The sequence below is a fragment of the Cricetulus griseus genome (genome assembly GCF_003668045.3).
Source record: "Cricetulus griseus strain 17A/GY chromosome 1 unlocalized genomic scaffold, alternate assembly CriGri-PICRH-1.0 chr1_1, whole genome shotgun sequence".
NCBI lineage: Eukaryota > Metazoa > Chordata > Mammalia > Rodentia > Cricetidae > Cricetulus > Cricetulus griseus.
In genome coordinates this window covers 175,735,406-175,758,545 of record NW_023276807.1, presented here as the reverse complement: position 1 = coordinate 175,758,545, position 23,140 = coordinate 175,735,406, and the positions used below count along the sequence as shown (strand labels likewise).

General features: G+C 42.5%; 1 protein-coding gene across 3 annotated transcripts in view; it reads left to right on the top strand.

Moving 5' to 3' along the window:
• Ube2e2 (ubiquitin conjugating enzyme E2 E2) overlaps window positions 1-23,140 on the top strand; it is a 296,679-nt gene that overhangs the window by 204,007 nt on the left and 69,532 nt on the right. For all 3 annotated transcript variants that reach the window (XM_027389395.2, XM_035452237.1, XM_027389396.2), the window contains exon 4: window positions 14,670-14,802. In XM_027389395.2, the coding sequence (XP_027245196.1) occupies window positions 14,670-14,802 (133 nt within the window). The remainder of the gene's footprint in view (window positions 1-14,669; window positions 14,803-23,140) is intronic.

Here is a 23,140-nt window from a genome sequence, read left to right as displayed (position 1 = left end):
TGTTACAGAAAGTTACAGAACTGGACATCTAGACACATGTGGCCTAGACAATAGAACTATGAAATGACCACTGACCAAATCTAAGTTACCTCTGTGGTTTAAACACTCAGTGAACAATTTACTTCAGACAAAACCTTGACTGTTGTAGCTCTGCCATTGTCTCTGGATAAGAAGAGTAGTGTGTTTGAGGAGGGGCTCTAAGCCCTAAGACATTGTGCTCTAAGGCACTGGGGGGTTGCCAACAGGACCCTAGCTAACCTGTATTCTATATATAAAATGTAATACAACATGTATTCTTTTATTCATTATACTAAAGTTTCATAAAGTACAGTTTTATTTGTTTGGGGTGCTTGTGTGTGGTGTGTGTGGTCTCACACACCACAGTGAATGTATGAAAGCTGGAATACATTTTTCAGGAGTCAGTTTTCTCCTGCCACCATATGAGTTCTCAGGCTTGGCAGCAAGCACTTTTGCCCCCTGGTCATAGATTTCACTGACCCATGGTCAGTTCTATTCTATACCCATTTTCATGCATGTTAATAATTCTTAAGAACGCATATATCATGGAAAGGTAGAAGATTTGAAGTTTGTCAAACATTTCACAGTATGTGGGAGAAATCTCCACCTAAAGAAATGGGTAAGTAATCATATACATTTATTTAAACTTTAAATACATTATTGAAGCTGAACATACAGGTATTTTCATTAAGGGAAACCAGAGACGTATTGAGATTCTCATTACCAACTTCTTAAAATAACATTTTATTTCCTAATAAATTCAGATCTCTAGAAAAATTGAAAGATTAACACAGAACTTCTCCTTAATTCCTTCATTTCTCAACTCTCTCTAAAGAAATGGATCTCCTGCTAGGCTTGAATATGTTTCCCTCCAAAACACCTTGTTAAAGTTAGTCCACATTATGAGATGTGTAAGGTGGGACCAGGTAAGACTTTAAACAGAGATGGGGCTATGCTTTTGTGAGTGACATGCCACTCATGTGGTTTATGAGTTCGTGGATCATGCTGCAAGTAGGTCAGCCACAAAATCCTATGTGGTTGGGTGTCTGGGAGTCACTTGCCCCTCACCACAATACCCTATTGCCTGCACCACAGTATGATTCTGCTAGTACGGACAGCCCCAGTAGATCGCCTTTGACCCTTGGCCTTGAACCATAATAACCAACATAAATCTTTATGCCCTCATTCTGAGGTTTTGTGACATTGGCAACAAACTGTGACTGACAGCTGCATTTTACATTTCTGAGAAAAAGAACATTAGGTAAAAATACAGGACACCTCAGTTAAATACAGGTTCTACTTAAAGAGCATGGCAAAATGCCTTAGCTTAAGAACCCTGTCTTTGCAGTTTATAAACTTTCCTAGTGCTGAGGATAAAACTCAGCCTTGCCTGTGTAGGCAAGCACTCTATCACTGTATATCCCAGTTCTTAAGTCTATAGTTTTGATTTCTAATAATGCACATCCCCAAAGGAAGAGAAAGTTTGGTTACTCACATACTCAATACTGAGGCTGTGCTCATCACCCTTAGGCAGGTGCCTCAGTGGGTCCCATGGGAACTCACACCTTCCCTCGGAGTGTGCCCTCATGCTGGTGCTTCCAGATACCAGACAGCTGTGGAGCATGCAAAGGTGAAGCAGCCAGTGCAGTCTGCAGAGGCACTGCAGGCTGGAAAGGCAGAGTATGCCAGGCAGGGCCAGTCTGTCATCTTCTGCCAGCTGCTGATCTCCAAGTTAGCTACTCAAAATGCAGAAAAGAGCCAGAGAACCGAAGGAAGCTTAAAAAAAAAAAAGTTTTTAAAGCCATAAAACTGCTCAGTGCAGGAAGAAAAAAAAAAAAAAAAAAAAAAAAAGCTCTATATGTCGTAACTTCCCTGGCTGCACTGACATCCTCCTGTCATCATGGCACTGGTGAGACAGTGTGGAGCAGCAGAGAAAGGAGAGCACTTGGGTTAGCAGCCATCAGAGAAAAACTTCCTAGTGTAAAAACAGGAATGTCTTATGTTCTGTCCTGAGAGAAACTTCCCTTTGGTTTAAGGGAAGAACCTGTTCTTTGCTGAAGATCTAAAATCAGGTAAGCATGAAGATGCTGAAACAGTGATTGGAGGTTCCCAGCTCTTCCTATAAGTGGGGTAGGGTACTCTTTGACTTAAAAATGATACCAGATAGTGAGTGCATTCCAACATGTGCTGTCAATGCCCTTTGTAATGCTAACACAGAATTACAACAGGTTTGCTTTAGAGCATTGATCTGCCCCGACAGAAAATTAAATCCATCAAAGCAAAGAAGCCCAGCTGGCTGCACTCTCAAAGAATCAAGCGAGGCCTGCCTGTAATGTGCTGCCTGCCTCCCACCCTTTGAAAGCTGCTCTAGCCAGTTCACTTGCATCTGTACGGAATAGCCCTTCAGAAGTCTGCATGGAGCAGGGGCACCCAGCTCTGAGAAGTGGCGTGTTTTTCTAGAAATCACACTAGCCTCCTTTTGAACGAATCGCTTGGCACTCTCCCAAGTGTTGCTTTTCATATTGTGCATGCACAGTGGCCACCCTGAGTCCCTAGCATTTGTTCTATTGGTGCCGAGTACAATTAGCCTTTTACACTGCTAGGTTCAGTCACAAATTAAAGCTCCCCTGGTGGCCAGGGCTTGGTCTTTCTGAGGCTGAGAAGGTGGCTTTAATTATTCATCCCTCCGTTTGTTTCTTCTAGCAGCCTCAGCTGCACTTTATTGTTGGAGGTTAATGCAGACTGGGAAGTGGATAGATTAAGCCTGCTTGGCAGCCAGTAACCCACAGTTCCCCACCCCACCCCCACACTGTGAAATAGGCATGGGCAGTTATTTCTAACATCAAAACCTCTCTGTCTCTCAGAAACAGCCCACCTTGACAGGAATGGAGGCTATTGCAGAGCAGTGGCTCTCAAAGCAAGCCTTCTGTGAAATCTGTTTGCTTTGCTTACAGAGAGAGACGGCCCAGGTTGAGGTCTGAAAGGCAGTAGTAGCTGCTACAAAAAACTGATGTTGATATCATGACTGTGGGGACACTAAATCACCAACCTGAGTGCTGAAAGTCACTTTTCTAAATGTTTTACTCGGGCAGACTGCAGAACTGCTCATGAAAGCCAGGAAGTGAGGGACAGTCCTCTGCTAAGCCTATGATGTAATAGGGAGCAGCTGTCAGAAGAGCCTGAGCCAGCTGCAGGGAGTGCCATATTCCCACATCCTTGCCTTCCCTCTCCTTTGGAAATCGCTGCTTCAGGGCCATGTAACAAGGAGTGTTGGGACTCCAAAGGAGAAGCTGGATGGAAACGCTGACACAAACGATGGGGGCAGGATGGCTCATTTTATTAAGGAAACTAATGCCAACAAGTAACCTGCTTAGTGCTCTATTTGTCTGCCCCTCCCCCTTTCCCCTGAAGTCTTCCATGCTGCTTCCTTAAAGCCTTGGGGCAGTGCTTTCAGCAATGCTAAATCCTGCTCTCACACACATCCATCCCTGTTTTCATTGCTTTAATCTACCCTCCCTGAACACACAGACCTGAGTCCTGGCAGGGTGCAGAAGGACAGGGTAAGAAATGAGACCAGCACATGGGATTGTTCTGTTTGTTTAAGCACAGACTCTGATTTCATGAAAGGCACTGAAAAGCTTTGGGAAGCCAGGTTTCCATGAGGAGGAAGTGGGGCACTCTCCCTTGAGTAAAGCCCACCTTGATAGCCAGAGTCATAAAGATCATGTGCTCCACAGTACCTTGTTGGAGTGGCCCTCATGAAATGCACTGCTGAGTTACTGTTCCATCATTAGCTAAATTGCTAATTGTCTAGGTGATGTGAAGATGTGTGTTTCTTCAGACCATGAGTTCTCTCCTGTGCCTTTAGGCACTTGTTTGCAGTTTTGGCCAGCTCTATCCTCTTTAGCGGACGGAAATGTGAGAACTACATAAAGCTCAGTTTTGGTTACAGACTTTTACTTTTCCTGGGTATCATCACACTGAGCCCTGCTGTCAGTGCCAGGTAGACACAAACGTTTTTGCATGTTTTCCGTTGGAATCAATTTTAACACTTAGTGGGTCACTGTTGTTAAGCCTCTGGATTTCTTTAGCCCTTCATTTTAGATACCATATTGAGCAGCAACTATTTGAAGGAACATACTTTAATAGTGAGTTCTCTGCTCTTAGAGAACCAAATTGTTCCCCAAATCTACACTAGATTCTGTATATACATAAATATAAAATACCCTGTTCTGCACCAGTGGGATGGCTCACAGGTAGGAGCAGCCAAGCAAGGTGACCTGAGTTTCATCATGGCTCCCGCATGGGCAAAACTGACTCCTAGAAATTGTCCTCTGACCTCCATATGTGAGCCATGACACACATGCACCCACACACAAATTAATTAATTAACCTAAAACATTAAATTTAAAGGTCTGATTCTTAAGACCTCCTTAGCGGCATTCTTTTTTTTACAGATAAGAAAAGTGAGGCTCTGAGGTCTAAGAAGGGCACAATATCTGAGCCATAGGAGACGCTCAGTCATAAGATTTCACTTTGTGTTTCCTACTTTAAACCTTCCATCAGTGGCATCACCTGCATATCTGTCACCTAGAGCTTGAGAACGCAGGTTCTAGCTGGGGACATCTGACAAATGCCACAACCTGAGCGCTTAGTCACTGCTGGACTGCTGCTTGCATCATGGTGCATGCTTCCAGCTGCTAAGTCAGTTCTGGTTCACATTCCTGTGATCTGCTTTTGGGATTATGGCTGCTTTTTTCTTAGTAAGTTATTAGTCAACAGAGATTGGCATTACCAATCATTTGTTGATTTCTTTTTATTTTTGTTTTATTTTGTTTTATTTTTAAAGACAAGATTTCTTTGTGTAGTCCTGGCCACCCTGGAACTGACTCTATACAGAGATCCACCTGCCTCTGCTTCCCAAGTGCTAGGATTAAAGGTGATGATTTTTGTGAGCTAAGCACTTAATAGAAGAGCCCGCCGGGGAACAGAGACTTTAGCATGCAGGACACCTTGTGGCAGGTGTGTGAGAGGCAAATCAGAGAGGGAAGTCAGGACCCTTAAACAGAAGTTCTCCTGTTTCCATGTCCTGCCCAGGGTCAAGAGAGACATGAGCTTCCAAACCACTCAGCTCTTCTGTGCCTCTGCAGCCCTTGCTGGCAGCCAGGCACTGTTGTGAGCACTCCATATATTACTGTTTTTATGCCCTGTGACTGAAATGGAACCACATGGAAAATGCAAGGGAGCTGAGGCACTAGGTGGGTTGATAAATTGCCCTGAGCTGTGGCAGTCCCAGAATTCAGACTCCACCTCCTGGAATCCAGTGCATTTCTTTGCCTGTGCACTTTGCTGGTAGTCCAGGGTCTCGCTGAGGTACATGCTATTCTCCAGCAGACTCTAAAAGAGTGCCGAGGTATGCCAGGCACTGTCCATCTCCTGGCGACTCACCGTCCTCCTCTCCTAACCCTGGTAGAAAACCCTGGTGACAAAGCATAGTGACGTGAGTCTTAGAGCTCCATGGCAATGTCAGGAATACCAATGGGAGGAAACATATGCAGCAGCAATTCAGTTACTCCACTAGGTTTTCTTATCAAATGTGCAGGAGCCTGGACTCAAGGGGTCTCCACTACAGACTTAGAGGACTTGGGCTATATTCCAAGAATGCAGCTTTGAGCAAAGTCCTGTACTTTGCCAATCCTGAATTCCCAAGAGGAGCAATTTTGCTTTTATCTGATTATCCCTCCCATCTACCACCACTGCCACCACCATGGCCACCACCACCACCACCACCACCCATCCCTTACTCCCTGTGCATGTGCCGAGAATTGCTTCTAATTTGGAGTCATTTTTTTCTAGAAGGAGACGAAGAGGGCACACTGGGAAAAGGAGGTGTCTTAGTTAGGGTTTCTATTGCTGTGATAAACACCAAAAAGGGTTTATTCATCTTACAGTTCTGAAGTCACTCCATCAAGGAGGGAAGTTGTGCAGAAACCCAAGGCAGGAGCCCCGAGGTAGGAACTGGAGCAGAGGCCATGAGGGGTGTTGCTTACTACTGGCTTGTTCCCTGGGCCCCACCCAGCCTGCTTTCATATACAACTCAGGAACACCTCTCCAGAGGTGGCACTGCACACAATGGTCTTGGCCCTACCCAATCCATCATTGATCAGGGAAATGACCCATAGACATGTCCACAGGTCAGTCTGATGGAGGTGTGTTCACAATTGAGGTCCTCTCTTCAAATGACCTGAATTTATGTCAAGTTGGCAAAACACTAGCTAACATAGGAAGAAGGTTGAAAAGCATTCCAGGTACTCATTTGTCAGTCCTTTCAGGTAACTGAGGGTTTTAAAGAACTCTAATTCTATATTTTAAAAGCTCTGATTGTCCAGCTTACTAGACTCCAAGTTCTATTCTAAGCTTGCTTCTATTGAAGCAGATGCTTTCAGAAGCCTTTATACCTTATTTTAACAACACAAATCCATACACAGGTGCACATCCACACACAGAGATACACATATACAGACACACACACACATGTGCACACACACAGAGAGTAAGATTTGGTTCTTTTCTTTGACTTCTGTTTGTGTTCATAAGTGAATGTGACTTACAGAGTGTAACCTGAAAGGACTGGAACTGTAGCTTAGTGGCAGAACACTTGCATAGTCATATGAGGTCCTGGGTTCAAACCACAAACCCACAAAAATAAAAGGGGGAAGGGAAATGTTTTCCCATCAACATTCCCTAAACATTCAGTACACTATTTGCTAGCATTTGCATTGTGCTAGGTGTTGTAAGTAACCTAGAGGGGTTTAAATTACACAGGAAAATGTCGAGGCTTTCATAAAAATGCTGAGCCAGCTACCATACAAGGACTTGACCATCTTCCAATTCTGCTATCTGAGGGGTTCCTGTCACCAGTATGTGGAAGCAACAAGAGATGACTTGCCTGGTTAGTCACATATGCACTGCCACTCTCACATGCTATATAATATGCTTGGAATTTCTAAAGACTTGGGGAACATTGCTGACTCCATTCATGCAGAGCCTGATGTTAAACTGTCTACTGACACACCACATCTCCCAAGAGTCAAGCTGTTGTATGCTCTAATGACTTCCCAAGTTCTGCTCTACCTAGATGCACACCAGTGATTGAGTCACAGGACCGTCGCTGTCATCTTTGTTACTGCTTTTCACTCAACTCTATAGTCTTTGTTTCCTAACCCTGAGATCCTGAAACCCTTCTTGTCAGTTATAGGTAATAAATCTTTGAATGTGTTTGTGAATGTGTGTGTTGTCCACCATGCTCAGCAACCACCGCAGTAACAGCTGACATTTGCTTGCTTCCTAGCAGGACTCCTACAGACTGTGTGTCCCAATTTATGGTAAAATGCAGCTACTCAATGAGGTTAGTGTCGTAATTCGCCAGTCATACAGGTCAGGAAGCTGGGACATAGGCACTCTGCATGGTCACTCACTGTCTGAGCAGGTTTAAGTGACAGGGCCAGAGTTCAGATGATCAAGTCTGAGAGTAGAGGATTTCATGTGCTTTCTCATCACTCAGTAGTCCAAATGTTCTGTGGCGGCAAGCTTTTATCTGCCCATCTTAGGGAATAGTGACCGCTAAAATTACAAAACAGTCACCAGTGTGGCTTCTCACATCCGTGATCTGCGTGAGGAATACACAGAGCCTTCTGTTTTGTACAGAGCAAACAGTCCGTGACACTCAGACACTTCAGCTATTCTAGGCTGGCCCAGGCTCTGAATGCTTGCTCTCCAATATAGTAGCTGCTGGCCACATGGAACTGTTTAGATTTAAATTCCTTCTGACCGAATGAGATTGTAATTCCAGTTCTATTCCCACAGCCTCACTCACTCTGGGTGTTTAATGGCCACATGTGGCTAGTGACTGCCGAATCAAATAAGGATGAGCCGAGACAGAGCTCCAGGTTCTCACAGTTTTCAGCTCCCCCAAAGCAGTACTGTGCAGCAAAACTGTACTGAGCTTTTAAAACCACATAAATGCTGGATAATGTATTTAGGCCATCATATCCCAAATATTACCATTTAAGCATGTCATTATTATTATTTTACATGAGCAGTTCTCAAAGTGTCATCACAACCCCTTTGGGAGTCAAACAACCCTTTCACAGGGGTTGCCTGAGACCACCTGAAAACACAGATATTTATATTACAAGTGGCAAAATTACAGTTATGAATTAGCTATGAAATAATTTTATGGTTTGAGTCACCACATCATAAGGAACTGTATTAAAGGTTACAGCATTAGGATAATTGAGAGCCACTGTCCTAGATTATATTTATTAATAATTATTATATATACTTCCTTTGCATTTACAGCCTATGTCCCTTGGCCTTAATCGTAGTTCAATCAGCCGGTAGCACATAGCTGCTGTAAAACCACTCAGTAGCACACTTCAAGAATTTCACACCAGCTGTTCTCCCCTGCAGCATGCCACTTAGGAGTGAGGCGGAGACCTATATAACTCTAGTGCCACTATCCTAACTGTAAGACTGAAAGTAGTACAAGCGTGCTTCCCAGGGTGGCAAGGGGAACGACAGCTGAGGTGCAGTCTGTGTGTCGAGCGGGCAAGTGAGGTTTGTGTGCCTTGGAAAGCACGTCAGTTTTTCAGACTGTTTGTTGCTACTGACAAAGCATGTCTTTAAAATACACACCTTGGCCAGATAAAGAATCCAAAGTGGTAATATCAGCTGTGTTGATTTTAATCCACCCTCAGCTTCATAGGCAACTGACTGGAATAAAATCGGGATTTCTGATTGGAAGCCAGATACAACCCTGTGAGCAAAAATTGAGTTTAAATAGCCCACAACACAGTCAGTCCCTCTTGCTAACTTATCTGTCTTCTACTCTTGATGGCACTGTGTGGTGACAATTTACTTGACCTACATTATATAACTACCCCTGGTTTCCATTCCTGAAAGGTCATCTTAAAACTTCCCAAAGTGATTCCTGGAAATTATGTCTTCACATTTAAAGAAGGTATTTGTACATAGTTTCATAGCTGCATATTTTTTAACTGACTTTCTTCATCTGCCTTGAGATAATCTTGTAACTATAACCTATAATTTACTCTCCTTAAGCTTTTCTTCCTGGTAAACTCCTCTATTCATAGTGGGTTTAATTGTAGCTCAAATGTAAGTATGTGTATTATTCATCTGAAGAGTGTGCTCATTTAGCAGCAAGAGGCTGTTGCTATAAAAGCATCCTTGTCATCTGGGAGGGATGCAGACATGTGCCTCACTACCAACTCAGCCAATGGGAAGATGGGTCAGAATATTGTTCTGGTCCCTCGACTCAGTATTTTGCAATGTATTTCAATTATTCCCTTTGCAGTGAATTAGATTGACTGTGATTTTATTCACAATGTCTTTTCAAAAACGGAAACAGAGTTGCTGAAAAGATGCCTCAGTGGTTGAAAGTACTTGCTGCTCTTCCAAAGGACCTGGGTTAGCTTCCTGGAACCTACACAGTAGCTTGCAACCATCAATACCTCCAGTTCCAGGGAACCCAACTCTCTTCTGGCCTCCATGGGCACTGTGCACACACTTACATACATTCAGGCAAAACACACACACAAAGTAAAAATAAATCTTAAAACAAAAGAGAGAAACCAAATACTTGAAATAAAATTGAATGGGCCTTCATCTTCATTGATAGTTCTGTGTGACTCTGCTTCCCCAATCCACCATAACCCTAGTTCTTGCACAGCCACTTATGAGTTGAGGTCTGTCTTTCTAGTCCATGTCTTTTTAAAATATATTTATTTATGGTGTGGGAAATTGAACTCAACGCCTTATATCCAATAGACAGATGCTTTACCTGTGAGCTTCACACCCTTACTCCTGGGTCAGTTTAGATTTTTGTTTTGTTTCGTTTTTGAGAATTTCCTACATGAATATTATGTTTACATCATTTTCATCTCCTCCTTTACCCCTTCCAAATCCTTCCCCCACTCTCAAATGCATGACCGTGTGTGTGTGTGTGTGTGTGTGTGTGTGTGTGTGTGTGTGTGTAAAACCTACTGACTCTTAGTGTTGCCATCTGTATATGTATTTAACTTAGGACTGACCACTTGGGATTGGATAATCTATCAAGGAACTTCTCCCTGGAAAAGACTGATTCTCCCTCTCCCAGCAACCATTGTCTACAGCTTTTCATCTGTGGGTAGGACCTTGTGAGATTTCCCCCATCCACATTTGTATATCAACTTGTGTTGTCGTTGTGTAGGTCTTATTTAGTCAACCATATTTTTTTTATATTTAATGGTTTTAGCCTCCCTGTCATATATAGTAGGCACTATTCATAGCAGATGTCCTGGGCCTCTTGCTCTTACAGTATTTCTATCTCCCCTTTCTATGATGTTCCCTGAGCCTCAGATGTAGGGGTTGTATTGTGGGTGTGTCAATTGAATTTGGGCATTTCAAAATCAGTTGTTCTCAGTTTTATGACTAGTTGTGGATCTCTGTAATTGTCCCTATTGCTGCCAAAAGAAGCTTCGTTGATGATGGGGCGAAGCTACACTTGTCCATGAGTATCAGGATTAGTATTTGGAATACAGTTGGGAATTATACTGGTTTAAGAAAAGTGGCAGTTGTATTAAGTTCTCCTCTAGGGTCCATGACCTCACCAGCCATGAGTAGTTAGCTGGGTTTATAGTACCCGGCATGAATTCCCTACTATTGAGCAAGCCTTAAGTCTAATTAAATGGCTGTTAGTTACTCCAGAGATATAAGTGCAACTATTGTACCCTTGGGAGCAACTTGTCAATGCTGGTCATTGTTGTAATTCATAAACTTTACAGCTTGTGGGACACTAGGTCAGTTTTTAATGCAGAGTAGGATCACAGAACTTACTCAATTCACATAGCACTTCTTAGCCTTTTTAAATATACTTTTCCACTTCTTACTGTTATTAAGTTTGTATTTACTTTGTTTGCATGGATTGTGTGTGTGTGTGTGTGTGTACATATACATGCCCTAGTACACAATTGCAGGAGTGGGTTCTCTCTGATGTACACTTCCTGGGGATCAAACTCATGTCATCAGTTTTGGCAGCAGGCATCTTTACCCACTGAGCCACCTTGCTGACCCACATACTTTTTCTTTATATAAAATTTGGTGCATATAAATGAACATACTTGACACACCATGATTAGATTATCAACCATTGCTCCTAAGATCACCACACACAGTAAGTAGAGTGTGGGCTGGAGAGATGGCTCAGCAGTTAAGAGGACTGACTGTTCTTCCAGAGGACCTCGGTTCAACTCCCAGCCCCCACATGGCAGCTCACAATTGTCTGTAACTCCAATTCCAGAGGATCTGAACCTTCACACCAATGAATTTAAAATAAAGTTAAATAATTTTTTTTAAAAAATAGCAATATTTATTTAAAAAAAGAAGTAGAGTATGGTGGTTTGAATGAGAATGCCCCCATAGGCTCATGTAGATGAATACTTGCTCCTCAGATGGTGGAACTGTTTGGAAGGATTAGGAGCTCAGAGTTCACTCACATTTGTTCACTCAACAAATGTGAGTGAACTCTGAGCTACTTCTCCTGTGTCATGGCTGCTGCCATGCTCCCTACTATGATGGTCATGGACTCGTCCCCTGGAACCCTGAGTCCCCAATTAAATGCTTTCTTTTTTTATGTTGCCTTGGTCAACCACAGCTCTGAACTCTTTCCTTGTTCCGTTTCTTGCTTTACACCGTAGTTGTGTTGGTAGTGTATTCTCTTTCTTGCTGGGTTGTCTTGTGCTGCCTGTCCAGGCTTTTGAACTTGAGGATCTTCTGCTAATGTGCAGGGTCTCACTGGCAGATGGCTTTCCTCTAGGTAAGTTCATTTGTCTCCATTTAGGATAGAGGTGCTGCCAGTGTTGCTGTTGCAATGACCTCTGATGCACATACACCACCACATCTGTGGGGTTTGAGTGCAGATGCTTTGCTCTATTGCAGGGGTATGTTCAATTGAACTAAAGTATGCATTCTTTATTAATATGTGTTTTTATCTTTAATTGAAATGGCCATTATGCACAGAACAAGGCACAGTTTAACACCAATATAGATGTTTATAGTGATCAGAGCACTAACCTATGTATCCTTTACCTCAGAGATCAGCCATTTCTTTGTGTTTGGAACATTAGAAGACAAAGTCGAAATATTTAATGAATTCTTCCCAACTATACAATAGTTGTCCTCTTGTGATACCAGCTGTTAAAACTGATTCCTGTTGTTCAGGTGCACTCCTGAAAGATGTTATCCAGGAAAGTCCTCGCCTTCTCAAATGAAGAATTCTGCCAAGAGATGAGGACAGTTTGAGTAGTGGTTTACTTAGCAAAGCAATAGTGTGTTCCAGGGGGTGATTGGAGTGGGCTGACCCAAGGAGGAGCATCATTCCATATTGTGCATTTTAAGAAAGTTTTGTGACCTTTAAATGGGTGACATGTTGATGGCCTAAGGTGACTTTTTTCTTTCCCAAATCATGCTGGATGACTTCTCTCTTTTAAGGTATTTCTGTTAGTAGTCCTCTTTAAAAGACCATGGGTGGAAGAAGGGAGGGAGAGGGTCGAAAACACAATGCAAATAATAATGGAGCCACAGTCTTTTGAGGGCATCCTCCTTGGCATGCATATGTGGCTACTAGGAAAGTGCCCTACTGCCCTAGTTCCTGACACAGCAGGAAGACCCTAACTGCAGCATCAAGGATGTCTAGCCACAAAAGGATGACACAGCTGCCAAGATACAGCTGCAGTTTCCTTGGCTTCTTCCTGTCTCACTTTGCCCAACCAGGAAACAGGGTTCTGGTGATATCACTCAATTTCTTAGGCTCCCTCACATCCAGATCCTTACCTACCTGGCTCACACCCACTAACCAGCCTGTCTTCACACTTGACTCTCAAAGCCACTGTTCTAGTCTCTATTTCTATGAGACGAGTGTTGTAGCTAGCACATATAAGTGAGAACACATAGCATTTGCTGTTCATTACCTGCCTTTGCTGAGCTCAGCACCTTCCAGGTCCACCCATGACACTGCAAAGTACAGAATTTTCCTCCTCCTTTTCTTTCTTTCTGAAGACCAGGGTGCTCTTCTGCAGCATATTTGAACACTTATCTGCAGTGTAGGAACCAGATGTTCACAAGTCCTCATCACCATGAAGTTTATTCATTAAGCATTTGTTTTCGCCAACTGAATTATTTTTCCAATTTTGATGAAACTAAGCATTTTAATTTTATGTCCATCCTTTAAAAATGTCTGTTGTTGTCTTTCTAGCGGAATTTTAGTCTTTTTCCTATTAATTCATAAGAATTCATGTTTGGGCCCTAAGATTTGGTCAGTTTTACATGATAAAAATTTTTTCTTAGTTTATAACCATGAACTGTCACTCAAACTCTAAAGATTTTATTTTTGCATGGAAGAGAAGGAAGGGGACTCAGGAGAAGCAACTTGAAGGGAGAAAGGGGGAAGGAGGAAGAGAAGAAAGTCTCTTTTTTTTGTAACCTGTGAGACTAACATTTTCTTTTCTGCTTTGATCTGTTAGTGAGGTGAATTACATTAACAGTGTTTATCATCCAGTCTCGTCTTGGTTATGATCAATGTTTATTGCAATGACTTTGGAGTACAATCTTTCCCAAGCATTCATAGTGTTGCCCACCTCATTACATGATATGAAGATTTTATTAAAAACAATAACCTGATAACACAGAAAGAACCCTGGAAGACCTTTTGGGTCATTTCTGTCTTTCCCTCCAGTCCTCGTGGGCAGGGGAAACCATGACTCTAAGATCAGGCCCAGGACACTGGGAACAATGAACACTGGACCACCAAGCTACATCCCCAGCTCCTGGAAAGCTGAATTCTACTCATTCTGTGGCTGCTCAGTGGCAAGAAGTAACATCATTCACTTTTATACTGGGATTCATTCTCTTTAGTGAATTTGTTGGAGACACAGGTTCATGATAGCCACTTGTAGTCATGTGACCTGCTGAGCTATTAGCCTGTCAGTGTCTGACAAATATGTACTTAGTATGCAAACTCTACTTTTCAAGGAATTTTTATTCTAGGGAGGAACAGAGACAATGTTATAAAATGAAATAAACTGTCACTTCTTATCATCCAGGAGATGGTGGGAGGAGGAAGAGACTCTGTTTGGCATGTTGCAGGGCTGAGTCTTCTGAATGTGGCTGTTTCCTGGTGTCATGGTGTTGTCAGCGTTCTGAATGCTTAGTGGAAGGTTAGGCCAGCTGTTCTGCATTAGCCTTTCTTACTTGGAAATTTTGTGTCATGGGCCCCCAGGGCTATGTCACCCTTCTCAAGACTTCACAGATAATTCATATTTATGCAAGGCTGGTGTCCTTGGAAACTTGTTCCATGGTGTCTGGTTTGTGAGCAGTACAGCAGAACCTTCAGCTTTGTTGCACTAAGTAATAGCAGCACGTTCAGTTTATAGAAGAATGATGTTGACAAGAGTGATATGATACATGATAAAATTAACCTATTAACTTTGCTGTGTTTTATGGAATTACTAAATTTATTGTTATCATGAATATACATTTTAATTCCAAACTTTATGTGATTTCTAAGCACATTCCATTTGTGTGTCTTGTTTCAGTGCTGGACCCAAAGGAGACAACATTTATGAATGGAGGTCAACTATATTGGGACCCCCAGGATCTGTCTATGAAGGAGGGGTGTTCTTTCTTGACATTACCTTTTCACCAGACTACCCGTTTAAACCCCCTAAGGTCAGTATGATGTATTCATCTATTTTTAGCAGTCTGTGTTGGGTATGTACATGCTAAGCATATGTGTGCAGTGTGTATCTGCTCTATTGGCTTAGGCAGCTTCCCAGGGCCCAACAGAATGTGAGACATTACACATTGTTCTTCTACCGCAGTGTTCACTTGTTTCATTGCTCTTCCTTGTTACCATTTTTCAGTAGCATATGAGTTAATATTACAGAAAATCTCCTGCTTTATGGGTAAAATGGGAAAGTGGTATTGGACCCCCGTCAGGTTGGAAGCCAGACTACAGGCAGAGGAGGTGTGTCTACCACATCTGCATGACTCTGCTGCCTGAACAGCTCGGCTATTCACATGAGACCCAGAGATACTGCAGTGATATTGAGAAAATTCATTTGAGAATGTTTTGAGGGCTGGAAGCATAACTTGGTGTAATCCTGGGTTCATTCCCTAATGCCAAAATACATATGTATTTTGTATATATTGTATATATTTTTAAATAATAGCCCATTAATGAAATATGATTTTTTTCATGCCTACTACAAGTCAAGAGTACATTCAGTCAGGACATAGGACTTTCTTTTATTATGATAAGGTGGTATACTTTAAGATATCTTCTCATTTCTCTCCCCTACCCCTGACCATTAGCATTTATCCTCCATTCTGGTGGAGGATAGCACCTGAGTTCAGTGGCTGTGTCTGTTAGTCACCAGGAAAAGTCTCATCTGCCACTGAGTTGTCTCCCGTTCGAAAAGAAACAGGCATCTGAATTGTGTTGGCCTTTGTCACATTTTCCATGGCCCTCCCAACTCTCCCTTCTTTTTTCTTGGCTTTCTTCCTTCCATTCCATTGATGCCCAAAGAGCATTTTGATGCGAAAGAAAAAAAGAAAGGAAGGAAGAAAGGAAAAAAGAAAAGAAAAGTAACAACTCCAGTAACTTGTCATCACTGTGTAAGGAAACAAATCAGGGTGTCAGGGCTTGGGCTGGGAAGTCAATCCCAAACCTTTGTGCCTTTGCACATTACACAGTGTGCTTATGCAAGCCCAGAGCACCACTGGCGCCACAGAGGCTAACTAGACCTTGCATTTGCTAGGTTTCCATGGCAAAGCCATAGTGAATGTAGTGCATACTTTCTCCCTTGGCTGGATGGGAACCATTTATCCTTCCACTCTTCTTTGGACCAGCTTGTAAGTCACCTGGAGTACCTGCTGTCCTTGTAGGGGCATGAGGGCCTTCCTGTGGCATCCTCTAATGTTAGGGTACAGAATGAAGAAGGGAGACAATGTAATCAGGGACTTGTGCTGCCCATAAACCTGGTGTGACCTGTTCAGGGAGGTAAGCATCTCAGCTTTCCCATCCACCTCTGTGACAGCATTTTTAGATCAGGCAAAGCTAAAAGTAAGAAGTATTAAATTGGGTGGAAGAATTTAGTATTAGAAGCTTTGATGCAATAGGAGGATAAGCCAATACTGCAGAGATAGAGGGGGCTGGAAAGATGGCCTAGTAGTTGAGTAGTGTCTGCTCTTCCAGAGGACCCAGGTTCAATTCCAAGAACCCACATGGTGCTAACAGTTGTCTAAAATTCCAATTCCAGGGGCTCCAGTCTGCTCTTGGTCTCCATGTGCTGCCTGCATGTGGTTCACAGACATACATCCAAACAAAATATCCATACACATAAAATAAAATTATAGAGATAGAATTTACCATGTCTGAGAATCAGAAAAAAATAAGTCATGATCAATTAAAATAGGCATGACTTCCTTTATAGTCCTATAAATAGAAGGTTGGAAAACTAGGGTTCTTGTACCTTTAAGGACACATTTTTAAGAGTGTCCTGAGTGCTCACTGTGGGAACATCTGTTAACCTTTGGAAGATTAGGGGTGGGGTTTTGTGAGCATTCTTCATCAGCTGACTTGGCTACCTAGTAAGGGGTTTGTCCTAGCCAGGGGAGACTTGGCAAGGTTTTCTAGCAGCATAGTATCAGCAATCTTCAAACCACATATTGAAGAATAAGGGTTGGCGAGTGCGCCAAAGATGAACTATGATCCGGGATGGTGAAGTCTCTTTATTCAAGAAAACACCAGGGCAAGACGCAGACCAGAGCGAGGTTACAGGAACCCAGCAAGCATGGCCAGAAAAGAGCTAGGGTCTTCCGGTGCAGCCCTTAAAAAGCTCCCTTACGTCACACCGGATTTCCTTCACCATGCCCTTATGGGCAAGTCCCGGGTCCACCTGGCACCTGTCCCATGACTATTGGGTGGGGCTAGGGTGTCTCCTTACAACATATTCTGCACTGAATGGTACAGCACGGCCCTGAAGGGTTTACTGGTGAGAACCCAGCATAAAAGGAATGTGCTATAGACAGGCATGCCAGGACCTCGGTGTGGACCAGCTCACACTTTATCCTGGATGATTGAATGGGACAGAAGGCGAAACATGAAGCTGTTGGCTACAGGGATACAGATGTCTGTTCTTCATGAGAAAACCCTGACCCACATTTAAACAGTGTGCTCTGACTGACTCCACGTCCAAGACACTCGCTTCTCTTTGTCCCAAGTGTCCAAAGAAAGCTGCATCACACAGAGTCCCTGCACTGACTGAACTGGTGTGGACAGTCTGTAAGGGAAAATTTGACTTTGGCAATTGAAACCACAATTTAAATGTTCATTGCCCAGAATCATATAGGAAATTTGAAAAGGAAAATGTCACCTTCTAAGTTAGCAGTTTTAAAGCTGGATGCTGACGGCAGATCCCCTGAAGGAGCCAGCAGTCAGCCCAGGTGAGGCTTTTGTTGCACCTTTAAATCATATGTTCATGTTCAAGCCTCCCCAGCCCCCTCATCCGTGCCATCCACCTGCAGGGGTTACCTGTGCCCTCTTCCCCATCTCTCACCTGGTGCTCCTTTTCTGCCTGATGCCACATTTCCTTCCACTCTGAAAACTGAATTATCTATGTAGATATCCATGCCAAACATATTAGTCAAAGCACGACATGTGTCTGTTATTGGTGGTGGTGGTGCTGCTGCTGCTAGCTCTGTTTCAACCCTTCAGTGTGAAATGTGAGTTAAGGCAGAACTACTGCAGCTTGAAGGTCTGGGAGGGGTTGGAACATCTTGTCCTGCACAGAAACTTTGTGAGTGTGGGAAGGGCTACATCAGCTTGAAGACACCACATTCCAGTACCTAGTGTTTCAAAATGACATCATTTACTCACCAATAGTATTTCTCTGTTGTGGTAACTGTTGAATGGGCCTCTGTCTAGGAATAGTGTGTTATGACCAAAAAGGAAAGTATAATAAACTGATGGTATGTCTAAATGATTTTTAGTGTCATTGGTATTTTTCAGTACAGAGAAATATTTTAGTGTTAGTATTCAGATATCTATTTGTGTATGAAGTACAAGTAGCTTTGTATTTTGCTGGGGATTTTATTTTCTTATTCATATTTCAAGTATTTCTGTGCTTGTGTTTTAAATTTTTAATTGTGCATTCTTTATATTTGTTACAGAATAAAGTGCAATAGTAGCAAGCAAAAAGAAAAATGCCTATAATTTAATTCCCAAAACAGATTATTCACACAGTTTCAGTATATCCCTTTGGAAATTTTTGTTTTTTTAATATATGTATATATTGATATGTATCATGTTGACAGACATGCACAAACTTTTATCAAAACAGTCCCTTACTCTCCATGGCTTCATAATTATTGTATTCTCTCCTGGTGCTACATATTTCCAATGAACATGTCACTGTATTATAATTATAGAGCCTACATAATACTCCATTGTATAAATGTACCAAAATAGAATTGGTCTCCAGTGGCTGAACACTTAGGTTGCTGTCAGTACTTGTATTATAATCAGTGATATGGTGACATCTTGATAATTAGCATACTTTGTATTCTTGTACATTTATTCCCTGAGGCTAAATTTGTTGACATGAAATTCTGGGTAGATAAGCTTGCACAGTTGTAAAGTTTTTTGATAAAGGTTGACAAATTTACCCTGCAGAAAAGCTAAAAGTTCACATCATGGTCATCATCATTTGATGATGGGACAGAATTTCTCTATTCTGCCCTCAGGTTTCTTGTTTTGTTGTTGTTGTTGTTGTTGTTGTTGTTGTTGTTGTTGTTGTTTAATCTCTAACAATCTGTTGTAACAGTTGTAACCAACACTTACTTGATGCCAGTAGGAAATGGAATGATTTGCATTTTCATGTGTCCTGCCCTCCATCTGTCCATTTGATCAAAGATGTCAGAGTTCTTTTTTCTTACAAGTCCCACTCCACATAAAACCACCAGGAAATGTAGTAACAAACTATGTTATAGTCTTGTACATATACACTTTCTTAAAAAAGGAAAAGAAAAAACTTTGACAGTATCATGGCATTCTGTCTGATGTCTTATGTTCCAGAGTCTGTAAAATATATCTTAATTAAAGGGTAAAGCTAGATAACAGGTCCTATGTTTGTAGAATAGAAATACATAGCTTTTCTTTGCTTTCCCAGTGATCTTCAAATTTCAAACAAAATGAGTGAGTTTTCAGGTACCTGGCAATTAAGTATATTTGTTATTTTTACTTGTTCAGGCAGCCTGTGCACACAGCAGGCATGCTGTGTCAATATTCACACCCATTACTAGAAAGTATCTTTATAGGCAACAGTATTATTCCAATGGACATTCTCCAAAAAGCAATGGTAAAGTGTGTACCTAGGGTGTTTTTTTAAGTATTAAAATTACATATATGCACAGAAATATTTATATATGCAAAATTAAGAAAAATATTAAGGTGTCAGTGAGATAACTTGTCACCAAGTGTGCAACCTGAATGTGATCCCTGGGACCCACATAGTAGAAGAAAAGAAACAACTCCTGCAAGTTATCCTTTTATCTCCACATATTCAGTAGTGTACACACATACACACAAACACACACACACACACACACAATAAATATTAGAGCACAATAAAAAAATTAAAGAATAATAATAAAAAGCTTTTTCCCAGATTTTTTATTTGAATTAGAAACAAGATTGTTTTACATGACAATCCCAGTTCCCTTCTCCCTCCTGTCCTCCCCTACCACCCCCCAACTAAACCCTACCTATCACATATACTTTTTGCTCCCCCTGGATGGTGAGGCCTTTCATAGGATGTCATCAGAGTCTATCATATTCTTTGGGATAGGGCCTAGGCCCATTCCCCTGTGTCTTGGCTCAGGGAGTATCCATCTATGTGGAATGGGCTCCCAAAGTCCACACCTGTGCTAGGGATAAGTACTTAACTACAATAAAAAGCTTTTTTAATACAGTTCTTTTTCTAAAAGTTACTAAGTGCATCTTAAAATACATCTGAGTTAATTTGGAGTATATCTTATTTGGAGGGAGCAGTACTCTGATTTCTCTTTCAGATTTTATCAAGTTACCTAATAATGGATTATAAACTGAAAAGAAAAGATACTAATTATGCTAGGACAACAAAAGAGATCATTTAAGTCACTGGGGATTATATGTACACACACACACACACACACACACACACACACACACACACACACACACACACGGTCCTTGTTAGTTTTACTTAGAAGGACTGGGTGAAGAAGACTCCCTGTGAAAAAGGAAGCTGATCAGTTAGTAGGAAATGGTGACACCCAGCATTTGGAAGCCTGAACAGTCTCCAACTAACACTCAGAAAGGAGCTGTGCACCCACCTCCTACTTAGGTAACTGTATTGCACCTGTCATTACTGCCATTGCCACTGCTGCACAAAGAAAAAGGATGTATATGCCTCCTGTAATTTTCACAGAGGACTTGTGTGAAGCCAGCTGCCTACCGCTGAACTCCAGCCTTGCATAGAGAACACAGGATTGTCGTGAAGTAACATGAGTTCATATCTTTTTTTTTTTTTTTTTGAAGTTTCCCAGGATCCAGTCCTTCCTGCGTATTGAATTGCCTGTTTGACATCTCTATTTGAATGTCAACAGTCATCACAAACTATTGATCAGATACCTTCCCTGCATCCCAGCAGACCAGATCCCCAGCCTTCCCCTTCTCTGCAGTGGCCAACACCACTTCCCTGTTGGCTCACCTGAAACCTTGCAGCTGTCCTGGTTCCTCTCACACAAACTGTCCTGGCCAGGTCCTGACTCATCCTCATCGCCTCTCCATAGTGACAATGTGGTCCAAACCCCAGCCACTGTTCCCCTCTCACAATCTCTGTGGCAGCTTCATGTCTGGTCCCTGCCTCTGCAAAGTCTGCCCATGCCCAGCTCCATTTAATGCTTAAAACCATTCAGTGGCTTCCAGCTTGTTGAATGAACACCAGCATCTCCAGTGCAAAGTCACCGCCCTTGTTCCCAGCACAGACAGGCTACACCCACTTCTTCCATGGACCCTTGCATTTGTTCTTCCTTCTTCTGATTTTGAATTCTCCCAGAAATGTATCTGCCTCACACCATTTCTCCCTTCATATATATTCAAATGCCACCTCAAAGAGTCTTTCTTTGTGACTAATTCCAGTGTCCCTAGGTACCCTGGAACCTTCCTACCATGACCTTCAGATATGGCTTGGCTTTAGCATTTCTTGCTCCTGCTTTATATATTTCTTTGTCTGTTGTATTTTTCTTCCTGCACTTCTCACCAAAACTCCACAAGGACAGGATTTCTGTCGTACAAAGCATGGTAAATCAGATATTTGTTGGATCCATTTACTCCTACAACTTTTCTGTAAAGAAAATGGAGATTACTTCCCATTTTTTAGATAAGAAACCAAGGCCTTTGAGGGTTAACTTGCATGCAGGAAATGGTAGTCCAGCTGGAACTCAGCCCAATTCTAAACTTAAGTTTTCCATTCCCAGCATAGGGGTGGAGGTATAAATTCCTTAGTCTTTGGAGAAGGGCTGCTTCTTTTTGTCTTGGTCTTTTGAGGCTGTTTGTTTGTTTGTTAGTCTCTCCCCTCCCTCAGACAGGGTTTTTCTGTGTAACAGCTTTGGCTGTCCTGGAATTCACTTTGTAGACCATACTGGCCTGGAACTCACAGAGATCTGCCTGCCTCTGCCTCTGCCTCTGCCTCTGCCTCTGCCTCTGCCTCTCTGCCTCTCTGCCTCTCTCTGCCTCCCTCTCTGCCTCTCTCTCTGCCTCTCTGCCTCTCTCTCTGCCTCTCTCTCTCAGCCTCTCTCTCTGCCTCTCTCTGCCTCTCTCTCTGCCTCTCCTGCCTCTGCTCTCTCTCTGCCTCTCTCTGCCTCTCCTGCCTCTCTGCCTCTCTCTCCTGCCTCTCTCTCTGCCTCTCCTGCCTCTCCTGCCTCTCCTGCCTCTCCTGCCTCTCCTGCCTCTCCTGCCTCTCCTGCCTCTCCTGCCTCTCCTGCCTCTCTGCCTCTGCCTCTGCCTCCTGAGTGCAGGATTAAAGACATGTGCCACCCCTGCCTGGCTTGAGGACTGCTTCTTAAGTTCCACATTCTGGTTCAGCTAATTACACCAGACTATTTGGAAATGGCAAGGCAAGAGCTGGTGGTTCAGGGAGGAAAGACTATTTAAAAGAGGATTTGGGTACCTGATCTTGAATTTTGCCAAGAGCCTTACTTTCCAGAAGCATGGGAAGAAGGATGTTGCAGAGAGGACTGTGGTTAAGAGGACTTGCTACTCTTCCAGAGGACTGGAATTCAGCTCCCAGCACTCACATTGAACACCTCTCTGATGCCTGAAATTCAAACTCCAGGGGGCCAACATCCTCTTCTGGCCTTTACATTGGACACATACATAAAATTAGAAATATTTTCTGAAAGAAAAAGCCATGGTGCACATATTTAATCCCAGCACTCGGGAGGCAGAGGCAAATGGATCTGTGAACTCCAGGGTGGCCTGGTTTACATAGTGAGTCCCAAGACAGCCAGAGCTACATAGAGAGAGACCCTAGACAAAAAGAAAAAGGTGGGGGACATAAGGGAATGAGGGCTTTCCTCAAATATGTTTCTAATTTGCAAAAACAGACATTAAATTATGTTGAATGCTTAAGTACTGATTTCTGAACTTTTCCAGCCCTAAACTCAAAGAAAAATAATTTCCTATTTCACGGGCTATTTTCATATTTGATTAATGTCAAAACTACCTCTCATTCTCAATATCACGATTGGTAGAAGCACTGCTTACATTTTGTGGGTCAGTAGTATTTGGTTTTGATCTTTGCTTCCCCATAGGATTTGGGACAGGGTATTGTTTGGGTTTGCTTTAGTTATACCCTATCTATGCTCCTGTTTTGAAAACCCATAGGAAATGTCATGCTGTTCTTTAATGTGTGAAATGTTCCAATTGATGTGATGATCAAAAGTAGAACAAAAAAGGCACATG